The following is a 17,585-nucleotide window of genomic DNA, read 5'->3' on the forward strand; positions in this document are numbered from 1 at the left end:
GCAGGCAGCAGAACGTTCTCCACGGCGTCTCCAGACTCTGTCACGTCTGTCACATGTGCTCAGTGTGAACCTGCTTTCATCTGTGAAGAGCACAGGGCGCCAGTGGCGAATTTGCCAATCTTGGTGTTCTCTGGCAAATGCCAAACGTCTTGCACGGTGTTGGGCTGTAAGCACAACCCCCACCTGTGGACGTCGGGCCCTCATACCACCCTCATGGAGTCTGTTTATGACCGTTTGAGCAGACACATGCACATTTGTGGCCTGCTGGAGGTCATTTTGCAGGGCTCTGGCAGTGCTCCTCCTGCTCCTCCTTGCACAAAGGCGGAGGTAGCGGTCCTGCTGCTGGGTTGTTGCCCTCCTACGGCCTCCTCCACGTCTCCTGATGTACTGGCCTGTCTCCTGGTAGCGCCTCCATGCTCTGGACACTACGCTGACAGACACAGCAAACCTTCTTGCCACAGCTCGCATTGATGTGCCATCCTGGATGAGCTGCACTACCTGAGCCACTTGTGTGGGTTGTAGACTCCGTCTCATGCTACCACTAGAGTGAAAGCACCGCCAGCATTCAAAAGTGACCAAAACATCAGCCAGGAAGCATAGGAACTGAGAAGTGGTCTGTGGTCACCACCTGCAGAACCACTCCTTTATTGGGGGTGTCTTGCTAGTTGCCTATAATTTCCACCTTTTGTCTATTCCATTTGCACAACAGCATGTGAAATTTATTGTCAATCAGTGTTGCTTCCTAAGTGGACAGTTTGATTTCACAGAAGTGTGATTGACTTGGAGTTACATTGTGTTGTTTAAGTGTTCCCTTTATTTTTTTGAGCAGTGTATATTTTTTGCTCCTTTGCACCCCAGTATCTCTACTTGCACATTCATCTTCTGCACATCTATCACTCCAGTGTTAAATTGCTAAATTGTAATTATTTTGCCACTATGGCCTATTTATTGCCTTACCTCTCTAATCTTACTTCATTTGCACACACTGACGTTTCTATTGTTATTGACTTTACGTTTGTTTATTCCATGTGTAACTCTGTGTTGTATGTGTCGCACTGCTTTGCTTTATCTTGGCCAGGTCGCAGTTGTAAATGAGAACTTGTTCTCAAATGGCCTACCTGGTTAACTAAAGGTGAAATAAATTAAATTAAATTAAACACTGGCACACTGCTTCTCACCTCAGAGCCAAAGCTGGGCTTAGGGTTGGTGTGTGTGGGGAGTGTTCCAGGAAGACTGGGTTCCTCAGTGACCTCCTCAGGTACCTTCTCAGCTACCATCTCAGTAACTGTTACCCTCTTAGCCTCCTCTGGCTCTGGTACTGGTGCTGGGATAGAGGAAGGGCTGGGGGATGGAACACTGGGAGTGTCCCCTGAACTAGACCTGAGCAGACATGGTGGAAGAACAGAGAAATTGGTTATTCTTGTGTGTGTGTGTGTGTGTGTGTGTGTGTGTGTGTGTGTGTGTGTGTGTGTGTGTGTGTGTGTGTGTGTGTGTGTGTGTGTGTGTGTGTGTGTGTGTGTGTGTGTGTGTGTGTGTGTGTGTGTGTGTGTCTTTATCAGTACACCCTCATTTGTTCTACCTCTGCTGCACTGTGTCTCTCTCCAGTCTCTGTTCAGCAGTAGAGGCGGCTCGAGCTCTGGGTTGATCTGCCCTCTCCACATCAATCTCACACTTCTTGGGACACAGCACCTGTAGAAGAACAACACATTTAATAACTCCACCATACAACCTTATTACAAAACATCATGTATTGAATCAATACACAACTATAGTGCCTCCTACAAAGTAAGATAGTGTTTCTAAAGTACTGTAAGTGCAAGAGTGTGTCTCACCTTCAGTTCAGCCCTCAGTAGAATCTGACTGTCAGGTGAGGCTCCATCCAGTCTCAGCCACTGATCCAGGACCAGATCTGGTTCTGACAGCAGCTCTCTGACTGGTACCACCAGAGAACCAATAGGCAAGGTCCAACTGTGAGACAACTAGTATAAGAGAAAATGGAAGAAGGATGGATGACAGCGTAATGTAGCACCCTTTTATAAAAGCACACATCTTTAAGCTCTTATCTAAAAAGTAACATACACACTCACCTTCACTATGAGGATCTCCTCTCTGGGGTCATGAACCAGGAAGTAAAAAGCTTCGTCCCACTGGGGTGAGATGGTGCGATCACACACCTTAAGAGACATAGAAAGGAGGCATGAGCTGTAATTCACTGACATAAACCTGCTCCTTTCCAATAAATATCTCTATAAGTCTTATTCTGGTGACATAATCATTGATGCTTGGCTGCCGTTTGACAAATAAAAATAATCTAATCATGTAGACTAGCCTACCCGCATTGTATCTACGAGCTGTTGGCAACAGCGCACTTGCCAAAACCAGAGTGGGCACACTAGCTATATAACGGCAAAAAAATGGGTGAGAAAACCATCAGTAGAGTTGAAAATGCGATGGAAACCCATTTCACTTTTTTTGGTACATGGGATTTTAACTGCAAACGTTATTTTGTGTAATTGATGATTACTTGGGTGCTGCCAGCTGTGGGCATGTGGGCAGGATTAAAATAAATAATCCTAACACAATGAAAACTGTTACGGTATCCTTAATTCCGTGACATACCATTTTTTCCCTATCATCTCACAAATCTCAGTTTTGGACAAGACTGACTTTATGAACAAAATGTTTTTATTAACACTTTGTAGTCAAAAACATTATTTGCTTTTTAGGGGCAGACCCTCTTTAAGGACACATTGAATGGTTTTACAGTGTCATATGTCAATTTTAAACAGGACATATTGCATGAGTTATCTGTCTCACCGTCGTTTTATGGGAGGTCCCCCCCACAACAAGTTCAGCTCCCACTTTTGGCTCCTTCCCACTCTTCTTCAGCTAGAAGCACACCACAATGAACAAACACACACACACACACTCGATGTGCACAAAAATAAACACCGTATTCATATGCAAAATAGAATGAGTCTTCTAAACATAACAAACATAACATCATTATCATAAGCCCTGCACACAAAGTCATGAGATCCCTTCCAAACTGAGAAAGAGGTAGATTAGACGCACAGGTAGGCCGTCAGCCCTCTCCACAAACACAAACAGTAGAGCCATGGATGGAAAGACTTTGTTGTGGTAGGACTGCCTGGACTGGAACTGGAACACCTGAGGGAAATGTAAACAGGTCAGTGGGACTGTATAGCACTGTGTTTCAGGATGCATTACTCTACTGTTTTCTACTGCCTATTATACTGAACAAAAACATAAACACAACATGCAACAATTTCAAAAATTGTTCTGAGTTACAGTTCATATAAGGAAATTATTCAATTGAAATGAATTCATTAGGCCCTAATCTATGGATTGCACATGACTGGGCAGGGGTGCAGTGATTGGAGGGCCTGGGAGGACATAGGCCCACCCATCGGGGAGCCAGGCCCAGCCAATTAGAATTAGTTTTCCCCCACAAAAGGGCTTTATTACCAACAGAAATACTCCTCAGCACCAGAGCCGGATGTGGAGGTCCTGGGCTGGCGAGGTTACACGTGGTCTGCGATTGAGGCCGGATGGACCGACTATCAAATTCTCTAAAACAACATTGGAGGCAGCTTATTGTAGAGAAATGAACATTCAATTATCTTGCAACAGCTCTGGTGGACATTCCTGAAGTCAGTGTGCCAACTGCATGTTCCCTCAAAACTTAAGACATCTGTGGCATTTTAAAGTGGCCTTTTATTGTCCCCAGCATAAGGTGCACCTGTGTAATGATCATGCTTTTTAATCAGCTTGTTGATATGCCACACCTGTCAGGTGGATGGATTATCTTGGCAAAGGAGAAATGCTCACTAACAGGGATATAAACAAATTTGTGCACAAAATTTGAGAGAAATAAGCTTTTTGTGCGTATGGAACATTTCTGGGATTTTTTATTTCAGCTCATGAAACACGGGACCAATACTTTACATGTTGCGTTCATATTTTTGTTCAGTGTATATTGTTATGTTTTGTACTCAGGTATCATTTGCAAAACAGATTCTATGATCTCAACATGATCTCCTTAATAACTCCTAAATTACAGTGCATTTGGAAAGTATTCAGACCCCTTGACTTTTTCCACATTTTGTTACGTTACAGCCTTATTCTAAAATGGATTAAATCGTTTTTCCCCCCTCATCAATCTACACACATTATTTAGCAAAAATGTCTAAAAACCTGTTTTCGCTTTGTCATTATGGGGTAGTGTGCTTTTTGTAAATACATTTTACAAAAAGGTTGTAACAAAGAAAAAAACTGAAAAAGGGAAAGGGTCTGAATACTTGCTGAATGCACTGTATGTGTATAAGGATATATTACTCTACTGTTTAATACTGCAAATATTTGGGGGACGAATTTAAAACTGGAAGAATAGGACTGACCTGATCCAGTCTGTCTGGTTGTGATACTGTTGGTACCCACTCCAGTACCAGGTGAAGACGACCTGACTTCACATCATTCAGAATGTACCACTGGAAAAGAGAGACAACAACTCACAGTGTAGCCTACCATTGAAACAGGGTAACTAAAAAGCTTTCACATAGGATGGTAAAGTTCAACATTCAGTACAGTGATTGGTTTGTTTAAATTAGAGTGCGTAGTCATGTCAACTCCATTGCAGGCAGGTAGATCTCACCTGGTCAGTGTATTGAGAGGTGATGATATCCTTCAGACTGATCTTCAACCTGTAACAGTACATCACTATCAGAGAACAAACTACTTAGAGAGCCAACTACTGTACAAACACATGTAATATGGAGCAAAAATAAATCTATGGGAGTAGTTACATGTCCCTGCCATAGAAACCTATCTAATTCCCAGAGACTGTTTGCATCCCAAATGGCACCCTAAAGTAGTGCACTATATATAGACTAGGATGCCATTTGGGTCACAGCCTGCATACCTTCCCATGAAGTCATCCTTCATGTCCATGTCCTTATCAAACAGCTCTACATGCAGCTCCTGGCCAGGCAGTGTGGTCAGAACCACCTGGGAGACAACACAACAACAGCTTCAGTAAGGGCAGTATTCTACATACTAAAACTGGAAACACACAGGGAAACAATGATAATAGGCAAGTCCTCAGTTTAAGCCTGCTGTCCTGGTTGTTGAGCACTCATTCTATGGTTCTACTGTTTACTGAAGTGCAGAGACCTCCTTGAACTCATTATTACCCTACAGTGGCATGAGTGTCCGTTTTGAACAATGGCTTTGTTTGTTTGGTTAAAAATATCTGATTTGAAATTAAGATTATATTTCACAAGATTTGATTTATTGGGTCGACCAAATAAAATCATGGCCATTATGTAATATCCTACCTCATACATCTCGTTCCAGGTGGGGTTGAGGTTCCTATTGATGACCCGGCTTTCAAAGGTCTCACCCCCAATGTTGATCTTGACATAGGGGTCACTCTTGCCCTTCACCATGCCCCCCATCATGTTGTCCTTGGGGACCAGATTTTGGCCCTCTAGAAGGTGGATTCTCAGCACCCCCTAAAACAACAAAACACTTTACTTCATCACAGACTTACATTCTTCAACATTGCTATCTCATAACATGGCATTATTTACCTCTGTGGCAAAGCTGGGGTCAGGGGAGGTCTGTTGGGGGCGTATCTTTGAGAGACCTGCTGCTAGGTTGGCTGCTTCTGTAGAGGAAGTGGGGATGTTTTCCTCATCTAACCATAACACCTGAAAAGAAAGAAAGAAAGAAAGAAAGAAAGAAAGAAAGAAAGAAAGAAAGAAAGAAAGAAAGAAAGAAAGAAAGAAAGAAAGAAAGAAAGAAAGAAAGAAAGAAAGAAAGAAAGAAAGAAAGAAAGAAAGAGAGAGATAGATAGAATAATACATTACATAGGCCAAACTGAGCAATTTGTTTTTAGATGTGCATCAACCTGTAGGTTGGGATTGAGAGGAAGTACCAGTCCTTACCCTGAGTACAGTGTTGATGTAGATGCGGCTGGCAGGGCCAGATTTGTCTAGCTGGAACCACTGGTCCAGAGACAGGTTGGGGCCCGACAGCAGGCGGGACAGAGGGATGGACAGACTACCTAGAGTCTGTATCCGGTCATTGTCCTTCACCTGAGACAAACATGGGAGGATAGTGAGAATGTTGAGTGAAGAATACAAACAGAGAAAAGAGACAGTGGTCATTGAACAGAATGCTATGTGGAAAAAACAGACATAAATGCAGCATTCATTAAATGAACATGATGACAAATGGGTGCAGAACATGTTATCCAATGGAGTTAGAATATCAAGATACCTGAATGTCTATTGACTGCTTGTGTGGATCTGGGATAAAGAAGGTGAAGGCATCTTCCCACGTTGGGTTGATGGTCGTCCAACAGGTCTAAGAGCAACGTGAAGGAAAATTGAGAGTGAAATAGGAGCGAGTTTGACTTCAAAGCAAAGATAGTCTACTACTGTGGTAGCACTGTTTGGTCCTTTTCTCCACTATAGGAGCTGAATGGAATAAGTCTCGTAAGTCACTGCTCTGGTAGTCTTACCCTGCTCTCTTGAGTGATGTCCTGCACAGACAACTGCACCATGGGACTAGGTTCTTTATTGCCCTTCTTCATCTAAAACACAAACATAGAAACACACATTGAAATATAAGGCAAACACAAACAACCAACATTAACAACACAACGGGGGGGTTTGTTCCGGCCCAGCATTAACACAACCGATTAGTGTGGCGCGATTAACCAACATTTCATTTTTTCCCAGTTATTAAAAAAATGACTTGACTGACGTCGGTTCAATTACTTGAATTCCCTTATATAAACACAAAATTGTATTAATATTTTTATTATTTCGCCTTTATTTAACCAGGTAAGCTAGTTGAGAACAAGTTCTCATTTACAACTGCGACCTGGCCAAGATAAAGCAAAGCAGTGCGACAGAAACAACAACACAGAGTTACACATGGAATAAACAAGCGTACAGTCAATAATACAATAGGGGAAAAAAGAAAGTCTAAATACAGTGTGTGCAAATGGCGTGAGGAGGGAAGGCAATAAATAGGCCATAGTAGCAAAGTAATTACAATTTAGCAGATTAACACTGGAGTGATAGATGAGCAGATGATGGTGTGTAAGTAGTGATACTGGTGTGCAAATGAGCAGCAAAGTAAATAAAAACAATATGGGGATGAGGTAGGTAGATTGGGTGGGCTATTTACAGATGGACTATGTATAGCTGCAGCGATTGGTTAGCTGCTCAGATAGCTGATGTTTAAAGTTAGTGAGGGAGATATAAGTCTCCAACTTCAGTGATTTTTGCAATTCGTTCCAGTCACTGGCTGCAGAGAACTGGAAGGAAACGTGGCCAAAGGAGGTGTTGGCTTTGTGGATGACCAGTGAGATATACCTGCTGGAGCGCATGCTACGGGTGGGTGTTGTTATCGTGACCAGTGAGCTGAGATAAGGCAGAGCTTTACCTAGCAAAGACTTATAGCTGACCTTGAGCCAGTGGGTCTGGCAACGAATATGTAGCGAGGGCCAGCCGACTAGAGCATACAGGTCGCAGTGGTGGGTGGTGTAAGGCGCTTTGGTAACAAAACGGATGGCACTGTGATAGACTACATCCAATTTGCTGAGTAGAGTATTGGAAGCTATTTTGTAGATGACATCGCCGAAGTCGAGGATCGGTAGGATAGTCAGTTTTACGAGCGTATGTTTGGCAGAGTGAGTGAAGGAGGCTTTGTTGTGAAATAGAAAGCCGATTCTAGATTTGATTTTGGATTGGAGATGCTTAATATGAGTCTGGAAGGAGAGTTTACAGTCTAGCCAGACACCTAGGTATTTGTAGTTGTCCACATATTCTAAGTCCAAACTGTCCAGAGTAGTGATGCTAGTCGGGCGGGCGGGCGGGTGCAAGCAGCGATCGGTTGAAAAGAATGCATTTAGTTTTACTAGCGTTTAAGAGCAGTTGGAGGCCATGGAAGGAGAGTTGTATGGCATTGAAGCTTGTTTGGAGGTTTGTTAACACAGTGTCCGAAGAAGGGCCAGATGTATACAGAATGGTGTCGTCTGCGTAGAGGTGGATCAAGGAATCACCCGCAGCAAGAGCGACATCGTTGATATATACAGAGAAAAGAGAGAACCCTGTGGTACCCCCATAGAGACTGCCAGAGGTCCTGACAGCAGGCCCTCTGATTTGACACACTGAACTCTATCTGAGAAATAGTTGGTGAACCAGGCGAGGCAGTTATTTGAGAAACCAAGGCTGTTGAGTCTGCCGATTAAGAATACAGTGATTGACAGAGTCGAAGGCCTTGGCCAGGTCGATGAAGACGGCTTCATTGTACTGTCTTTTATCGATGGCGGTTATGATATCGTTTAGTACCTTGAGCGTGGCTGAGGTGCACCCGTGACCAGCTCGGAAACCGGATTGCACAGTGGAGAAGGTACGGTGGGATTTGAAATGGTCAGTGGTCTGTTTGTTAACTTGGCTTTCGAAGACTTTAGAAAGGCAGGGCATGATGGATATAGGTCTGTAACAGTTTGGGTCTAGAGTGTCACCCCCTTTGAAGAGGGGGATGACACCGGAAGTTAACCCACTGTTTCTAGGCCGTCATTGAAAGTAAGAATTTGTTCTTAACTGGCTTGCCAAGTTAAATAAAGGTGAAGTAAAAAATTTAAAAACATAGGTAAGATGGTCTGGCTGGCTGAATGCTACTGCCTGAGCAGAGATGAGTTGATGACTTTAAGGAATGATAAATAATAAAGTCATCAAATAAAAACTTGGTAATATACACAACTGAAATATTGTGTTATTTCATAGTAATAAACTCTTTCTCTATTGATGTCTACCTAATGTAGACCTGACAGAGACAATGGAATATTTTCTATGTTTTGGCAATTTAATTTTCACTATTTTTCAGCCTTGAAATTTCCATTAAAAAAGGTCTAAAATCATTGCTATGTCATTATTTAATAATACTGTGATTATCTTTTCATAATCAAACCGAAATCGAACTGACCTCAAAGTACTAATCGCTCAGCACTACAACCAATTCAACTAATCAAATGATTGATGATTAGAATTGATTAGTTAAGACAGTAAAGATGGCGCCGAAGAACATGGCTGACGTTTTACATTCTCCCAACCAATTGTGCAATTTTGTTATTTTTTCTGCGTAACTTATTTTTTTACTTATTGTGTACATAATGTTGCTGCTACCGTCTCTTATGTCCAAAAATAACTTCTGGACATCAGAAAAGCGATTACTCACTGCGAACTGGAAGAAACGTTTTCCTTTAATGAGTCAGACGAGAAGGATATCTAAGACCACCTTTACTCCACACACAGCTCTCCCCCGCCCTCCATTTGGCAAATCTGACCACAATTCTATCCTCCTGATTCCAGCTTACAAGTAAAAACTAAAGCCGAAAGTAACAGTGACTCGCTCAATACAGAAGTGGTCAGATGACGCGGATGCTACATTACAGGACTGTTTTGCAAGCACCGACTAGAATATGTTCCAGGATTCATCCAATGGCATTGAGGAGTATACCACCTCAATCATCGGCTTCATCAATAAGTGCATCGATGACGTCGTCCCCACAGTGACTGTACGTACACATCCCAACCAGAAGCCATGGATTACAGGCAACATCTGCTTCGAGCTATCGGCTAGAGCTGCCGCTTTCAAGGAGCGGGAGACTAATCCGGACGCTTATAAGAAATCCCGCTATGCCCTCAGACGAACCATCAAACAAGCAAAGCGTCAATACAGGATTAAGATTGAAACATACTACACCGGCACTGACGCTCGTCGGATGTGGCAGGGCTTGAAAACCATTACGGACTACAAAGGGAAACCCAGAAGAGAGCTGCCCAGTGACGTGAGCCTACAAGACGAGCTAAATGCCTTTTATGCTCGCTTCGAGGCAAACAACACTGAAGCATGCACGAGAGCACCAGCTATTCTGGATGACTGTGTGATAACGCTCTCGGTAGCCGATGTGAACAAAACCTTTAAACAGGTCAACATTCACAAAGCCGCTGGGCCAGATGGATTACCAGGACGTGTACTCAAAGCATGCATGGACCAACTGTCAAGTGTCTTCACTGACATTTTCAACCTCTCCCTGACCGAGTCTTTTTTTATTATTTATTACAAAAAACACAAGGAAGGTGTAACATTAAAGAATTATAACATGAAGGACAAACAATACAGCATCAAGACACTATCAACATGTATCAGTCTTTCCGCAACAGAACCATCCTTATGTGTGAGGGTGCGTGTGCATGATAGTGATATAAAATATATGTCATAGTTTCCTTTTTCATGATCACAATCTTGTGAAACCCGAACCCTCCAAGATCTCCCAATAGCTGTCCCTCAACCATTCGAGACCCCTCCCACAGTCCCCCCCCCCCCCCCCGGAATGATAAAAAATATATACAATTAATTCCATTCCCCACCCACAAGAACCCCCCAATGCACCAACAACCAAGAGAATGAACTAAAGATTTTAAAAAGGAAAAGACAGAAGAAAACAGCAAACAACAATGCAAAAAAAATTTAACAAAATAATAAATTTAAAACAAAGGACATCAAGGACAACTGAAATCATAACAGAAATGCCAACTGTATATGTTTGTGTGCATATCTGGCACTATTACATGTATGTGTGTGTTCTTGTATATGTTTATTTTTATTTGAATGAGAGTGTGTGTATATGTATGTGTTTATTTGAATGAGAGTGTGTGTATATGTATGTGTTTATTTGAATGAGAGTGTGTGTATATGCATGTGTTTATTTGAATGAGAGTGTGTGTATATGTATGTGTTTATTTGAATGAGAGTGTGTGTATATGCATGTGTACAAACACCTGCATGGCATCAGCCTCAGGCAAACCGGTATTAGTTGTAAAAACACTGCCACTTAGTGTCATTCAAATGTACTTTCATAATGATTTATTTTGACTTTTTTTCCCCTTTATCTTTTGATCATCCTTCTCTCTCTCACACAGCAACTCCACTCCCACTTGTCTCCAATTCCACAAACCAACCCTCAGCTTCCCTCAGCCCATCCCATCTATCTCTGCTGGCCACCCACTTTGTGTTTCTACGCAACACATATCTTTCATCTATGCTATGATGTTTAATGTACAATTTCAATCTATCTAATCGAATCTGAAGATTGCGTGTTGAAGATAAATACTTTTACTTAAAGTATTAGTATATTAGTAATTGACTGCCCCGGTCTCTCCAGATCTCCTAACAGTACTATTTCTAGGGTCAATTTTAGATCAATGCTATGCATTTTCAGCCATTCCTGAATCTGAGACCAGAAACAGGCTACCTGCGGGCAATACCAAAATAAATGGTCTATTGATTCTGTATCCTCACAACAAAATCTGCAGAGCTTCGATGATTTTGTTGGTGGCAAGAATTCTATATAATAATTTTAGCTGAAAAGCACAAAGTCTTGAATCTAGCGTTGTTTTATATATCAACTCATACACCCTGTACCATGGAATCGGTACATCAAAAATCTCTTCCCAACTATTTTGCAATCTGTATGGCACAGTTGTCAACATCCTGGTCCTCAAATGAAACTGGTATACTTTCCTATTTATGCTATTTTTATTCCTCCAACAGTTTTGATCCTTTATATTGGGCAGACAGACCAGTTCCCTACCTCCTCCCGCTACCACCTGCCTCCTCCATTTTTGGGGCAATGCTGTAATCAATTGGTTGTACTCTTGGATTGAGCAGACCTTCCTGTACAATTCTGATAACTCCATGAAGGACATAACTCTACCATTACAATATAACTTAAGAACAAAATACCCTTTTCAAACATCTTTCCCATAAATACAGGTATTTTATCAACCAGCACATTTGAGTTCAGCCATAATATTTGTTGTAATATTTGTTCTATCTTTCAGGGGGATGAAATTGAAATTGTAGCCAGCTCTGCAATGCTTGTTTGAAAAAGACAGATACTTTGAAAAAAGTATCATTTTCAATTAATCGAAAATGAGACATGGCAATCTGCACAAAGGCAAAAAGGCAATTTTTAAACAATGGATGAGCTTTCTTATTAATCTACTTGAGAACCATTTAGGGTTCAAGTAAAACTTTTGAATGAGTGAAGCTTTTAGAGAAAGGTTTAGTGCTTTAATATTTAATCATCTCAACCCACCCAATTCATATTCATTATATAGATAGGCTCGTTTTATTTTGTCTGGTTTAGCGTCCCAGATAAAGCGAAATATTTTTTGCTCATATGATTTGAAAAACGAATCATCAGGAGTAGGCAGCGCCATAAGTAAATTAGTAAACTGAGATATGACTAAGGAGTTAATCAGGGCAATTTTTCCATAAATAGACAGGTATTTACCTCTCCATGGTTGCAGGATCTTGTCTATTTTTACAAGTTTTCTATTGAAATTCATTGTGGAGAGCTTATTTATATATTTTGTGATATGAATACCGAGTATGTCTACTTCACCATCAGCCCATTTTATTGGTAAGCTGCAAGGTAATGTAAAAGTTGTATTTTTTGAGGATCCAATACGTAATATTGTACACTTATCATAATTAGGTTTTAGTCTAGAGAGTACAGAAAAGTTATCTAGATCTTTAATGAGACATTGCAGGGATCTAGCTTGCGGACTTAACATAAAACTTGAGTCATCGGCATACATGGACACCTTTGTTTTTAAGCCTTGGATTTCTAATCCTCTAATGTTGTTATTGGATCTGATTTTAATAGCTAGCATTTCGATGGCCATAACGAATAGATATGGTGACAGCGGACACCCTTTTTTAACTCCTCTTGACAATTCAAAACTCTCTGAGAAGTAGCCGTTATTTACTATTTTACACCTGGGGTTGCTATACATTATTTTTACCCATTTTATAAGAGAATTACCGAAATTGAAAAAAAACCTTACCCTTACTTTATCAAATGCCTTTTCAAAATCCGCTATAAATACCATTCCTGGCTTCTTATATGTTTCATGATGTTCTATTATTTCTAGTAGTTGTCGTATATTATCTCCAATGTATCGTCCATGTAAAAAACATGTTTGATCAGGATGAACAATACCTGGTAAAACCCTTTTAATTCTGAGTGCTATGCATTTTGCTAGTATTTTCGCATCACAACATTGAAGTGTAAGGGGCCTCTAGTTTTTTAGATAGACTGGGTCTTTATATTTGCTATCTGGGTCTTGTTTTAATAATAGAGAAATCAGACCTTCCTGCTGAGTACCTGACAGACTACCATTTCTATAGGAGTAGTTAATAGGAGTAGTTATTTCTCACCTGGACAAAAGGAACACCTATGTGAGGATGCTGTTCATTGACTACAGCTCAGTGTTCAACACCATAGTGCCCACGAAGCTCATCAGTAAGCTAAGGACCCTGGGACTAAACACCTCCCTCTGCAACTGGATCCTGGGCTTCCTGACGGGCCGCCCCCAGGTGGTAAGAGGAGGCAACAACACCTCTGCCACGCTGATCCTTAATACTAGGGCCCCTCAGGGGTGTGTGCTTAGTTCCCTCCTGTATTCCCTGTTCACCCACGACTGCGTGGCCAAACACGACTCCAACACCATCATTAAGTTTGCTGACGACACAACAGTGGTAGGCCTGATCACCGACAACGATGAGACGGCCTATAGGGAGGAGGTCAGAAAACTGGCAGTGTGGTGCCCTGACAACAACCTATCTCTCCCTCAATGTGAGCAAGACAAAGGAGCTGATCGTGGACTACAGGGAAAGGCAGGCCGAATAGGCCCCCATTAACATCGACGGGGTTGTAGTGGAGCGGGTCGAGAGTTTCAAGTTCCTTGGTGTCCACATCACCAACAAACTATCATGGTCCAAACACACCAAGACAGCCGTGAAGAGGGCACGACAAAACCTTTTCCCCCTCAGGAGACTGAAAAGATTTGGCATGGCTCCCCCCAGATCCTCAAAAGGCTGCACCATCGAGAGCATCCTGACCGGATGCATCACCACCTAGTATGGCAACTGCTCGGAATCTGACCATAAGGCGCTACAGAGGGTAGTGCGAACGGCCCAGTACCTCACTGGGGCCAAGCTTCCTGCCATCCAGGACCTATATAATAGGCGGTGTCAGAGGAAAGCCCATAAAATTGTCAGAGACTCCAGTCACCCAAGTTAGATTGTTTTCACTGCTACCGCATGGCAAGCGGTACCGGACGGCCAAGTCTAGGACCAAAAGGCTCCTCAACAGCTTCCACCCCCAATCCATAAGCCTGCTGAATAATTCATAAAAGCACCACCGGACTATTTACATTGACCCCCCCCTTTGTACACTTCTGCTACTCGCTGTTTATTATCTATGCATAGTCACTTCGCCCCCACCTACATGTACAGATTACTTCAACTAGCCTGTACCCTTGCACACTGACTCGGTACTGGTGCCCCCTGTATATAGCCTCGTTATTGTGTTACTTTTTATTATTACTTTTAATTTTAGCCTACTTGGTAAATACTTTCATCTTTTTGAAATGCACTGTTGGTTAAGGGCTTGTAAGTAAGCATTTCACGGTAAAGTCTACGCTTGTTGTATTCGGCGCATGTGGCAAATAAAGTTTGATATGATTTCATTTGGTTTGTAACAAAAGCCTGCACACTCTGTAGTGCTATAGAGCTAGGATTGGTAACTACTGCCATAGATGTTGCATGGCAACCGCCGAAAAACAGTACAGAAATCAAAGCCGTCCTGACGCACAGAGGAAACAACAGAGCTGTGTGCAAACAGTTTCAGGAAGTCTAAAGCTGAACACACCACCACTGTGGCTGTTGTTCTCTCCCCTCACCTGCCATTCACTCCCCTTAACAGATCAAATAGGACTGGATACGTGAAAGCAACATGGCAGAAACTCCACCTAGCCTACCTGAAAGCTAGGTGGAGATATTCCTTACATCTATCCAATTATCTCAGCTCAGTGATGGGAAGTGAACAAGGGCAGATGGTAGGGAACAACTCTGTAACAAGAACCCTAACGACAGTTACAGCTGTACCCTAGCAAAGCCACAGACAGGAAGCAGCTTGGGGCTGAGAGAGGAGGGGGGAAAGGTTGATGAGGTGTGGTGACTCACAGGAAGGGCTTCAGCCTTGTCCAGATACACTGCCAAGATGGCTGCCGAGGGGGGGTCAGAAGTCTTACTGGACACCGTCATGCTCTCGTTCCTCTGAAGAACCTGGGGGAGGAGTGGAGAGGAGAGAAGGGGAGAGGCACTCAGCTCTAAGCAATGTTCATTCTGCACATTCCTTCACTACGGGCTCACTGCCAGTGTACACAGTCACCACAATGTTTAACCATACAAGACAGCCTGAGCATCATATTCCTTTCACATTGACTGCGGGAGGAATATTATGATAGGGAAGATATGGATGCAGACCTGTTCCAGTCGCTCCGTATTGGGCAACAAGACCAACCACTCCAGTCTGAAATGGACACGTCCTGACTTGGTTTCTTTCAGGGTGAACCACTGAGAAACAAAGCATAAATATACAGATTGTGATGATAACGTAATGGGGGAAGCATAGACATTACTTCTAAATGGGTTGTGAGTCATCTTCTTAAATTGTTATCTTGTTAAATGTCGAACTTTATCAGACATTCAATAATACAAATAACTCACTTCATCAACAACTTTGGACTTCTTGACGATACCCAAATCTATCTTGGTTCTGGAGAAAAATGGAAAGAGGGAGAGAGACAAATAGAGAAATAAACAAAAACAGAGAGAAATCAAGACGATGGAGAAAAAAGGAAAGGAGAAGCCGTAGTATTTAAGAACAAGAGGATAACACTACATTTAAAAAACTAGGAGACTTTATATCCTTCTCCTTTTGACTCAGTGGCAGGACTATGAGAGGTGAAAGGTCAGGAGTCAGTAAAAAAGTGGCAGTGCAGCACAAAGAAACCCATGGGCAGGCAGGCAGGCAGAGATGTAGCTACCTCCCCAGAAAGTCATCCTTGTCTGGGTCTTTGTCATAAACCTCCACCTCCAGCTCCTGACCTGGTACTTCATGGACTATGACCTGACACACACACATGGACATACACAACACCATGAGGACCAAACACAGGACATGAATGAGGAGACAATGTGGCTGTGTACTGTATATGATTACTCAGTTGGCAGTGGATTTCCCTTAATAGACACACACACATATAGGGGAATCCCAACTCCGTTACCGGACCAATGCATTCTCTACCAAGTAATGCATTATCTTCCTAAATAAAGGTATGGAAATCAAGACATGCTATTTTCCAACAGTAAATGCAACACTAATATGTGGCAATGACATTCAATGAAAGAGGAATAAGTGATTTTACAATCCTCCGGCTCCTGGCCCCCTCACCTCATACATCTCTCCCCACTTGGGACAGACAGTGTTGTCCACAACGTGGGAGGTGAAAGTCTGAGGCCCCACCCTACACAGAGCATACGGGTCAGACAAACCCGCTATCACACCCTTCATGTAGTTGTCCTTAGCTGGCAGGTCATCAGCCTCCAAGAGGTGGATACGTACCACACCCTGAGAGGGGGGAGACAGAGAGAGAGAGAGGAGTAGAGAGAGAAAGAGAGGGGGAAAGAGGGGATTCAGAGAGAGAGGGAACAATGGAGCATTTCATGGGGAGGGAGGGAGGCAGAGGAAGACAGTGAGAGGATTGATACTGGTATAAGCTCTATTATGTGTAATGTCTGTATAACTCTGGGTCAGAGTTCATTTATCAAGGAGGTTGGCAGTACGCTCAGATAAGATACATAGAGTCTGTGGTCTGAGTAAATGTGTGTGTTTAAGGAGTGTGTTTAAGGAGAGTGTTTGTGGAGAGTGTTTAAAAAATATAGATATATTTCTAGGGGTAGATCAGCTTTAATATTGCAGATACTGTAGATTGTGGGTTCTATTAAAGTAATTGTTTGCATCATTGCACCATATGTCGGCATACAACGATACCTTTGTTTTTAAGCCTTGGATTTCTAGCCCCTTGATATTATTGTTGGATCTGATTTTAATAGCTAACATTTCGATGGCCACAATAAATAAAAATCAAATCAAATTTATTTGTCACATATACATGGTTAGCAGATGTTAATGCGAGTGTGGCGAAATGCTTGTGCTTCTAGTTCCGACAATGCAGTAATAACCAACAAGTAATCTAACCTAACAATTCCACAACTACTACCTTATACACACAAGTGTAAAGGAATGAACAAGAATATGTACATAAAAATATATGAATGAGTGATGCCCAAACAGCATAGGCAAGATGCAGTAGATGGTATAGAGTACAGTATATACATATGAGATGAGTAATGTAGGGTATGAAAACATTATATAAAGTGGCATTGTTTAAAGTAGCTAGTGATACATTACATCAAGATGGCAAGATGCAGCAGATGGTATAGAGTACAGTATATACATATGAGATGAGCAATGTAGGGTATGTAAACATTATATAAAGTGGCATTGTTTAAAGTGGCTAGTGATAAATTGATTACATACATTTTTCCATTATTAAAGTGGCTAG

General features: G+C 42.1%; 1 protein-coding gene across 1 annotated transcript in view; it reads right to left on the reverse strand.

The window, feature by feature from the left end:
• LOC120064772 overlaps positions 1–17,585 on the reverse strand; it is a 99,904-nt gene that overhangs the window by 70,348 nt on the left and 11,971 nt on the right. The window contains exons 8-26 of the mRNA XM_039015376.1: positions 16,412–16,588; positions 16,005–16,087; positions 15,685–15,733; positions 15,442–15,531; positions 15,139–15,240; positions 6,548–6,619; positions 6,304–6,390; positions 5,970–6,119; positions 5,613–5,732; positions 5,358–5,534; positions 4,943–5,028; positions 4,676–4,724; positions 4,422–4,511; positions 3,076–3,171; positions 2,818–2,889; positions 2,088–2,174; positions 1,833–1,979; positions 1,580–1,689; positions 1,179–1,380 (exon numbers count right to left, since the gene is read on the reverse strand). Coding sequence (XP_038871304.1) covers positions 1,179–1,380; positions 1,580–1,689; positions 1,833–1,979; positions 2,088–2,174; positions 2,818–2,889; positions 3,076–3,171; positions 4,422–4,511; positions 4,676–4,724; positions 4,943–5,028; positions 5,358–5,534; positions 5,613–5,732; positions 5,970–6,119; positions 6,304–6,390; positions 6,548–6,619; positions 15,139–15,240; positions 15,442–15,531; positions 15,685–15,733; positions 16,005–16,087; positions 16,412–16,588 — 2,046 coding nt within the window. The remainder of the gene's footprint in view (positions 1–1,178; positions 1,381–1,579; positions 1,690–1,832; positions 1,980–2,087; positions 2,175–2,817; positions 2,890–3,075; positions 3,172–4,421; positions 4,512–4,675; positions 4,725–4,942; positions 5,029–5,357; positions 5,535–5,612; positions 5,733–5,969; positions 6,120–6,303; positions 6,391–6,547; positions 6,620–15,138; positions 15,241–15,441; positions 15,532–15,684; positions 15,734–16,004; positions 16,088–16,411; positions 16,589–17,585) is intronic.

Source organism: Salvelinus namaycush, chromosome 20 (genome assembly GCF_016432855.1).
Source record: "Salvelinus namaycush isolate Seneca chromosome 20, SaNama_1.0, whole genome shotgun sequence".
Taxonomy (NCBI): Eukaryota; Metazoa; Chordata; class Actinopteri; order Salmoniformes; family Salmonidae; genus Salvelinus; species Salvelinus namaycush.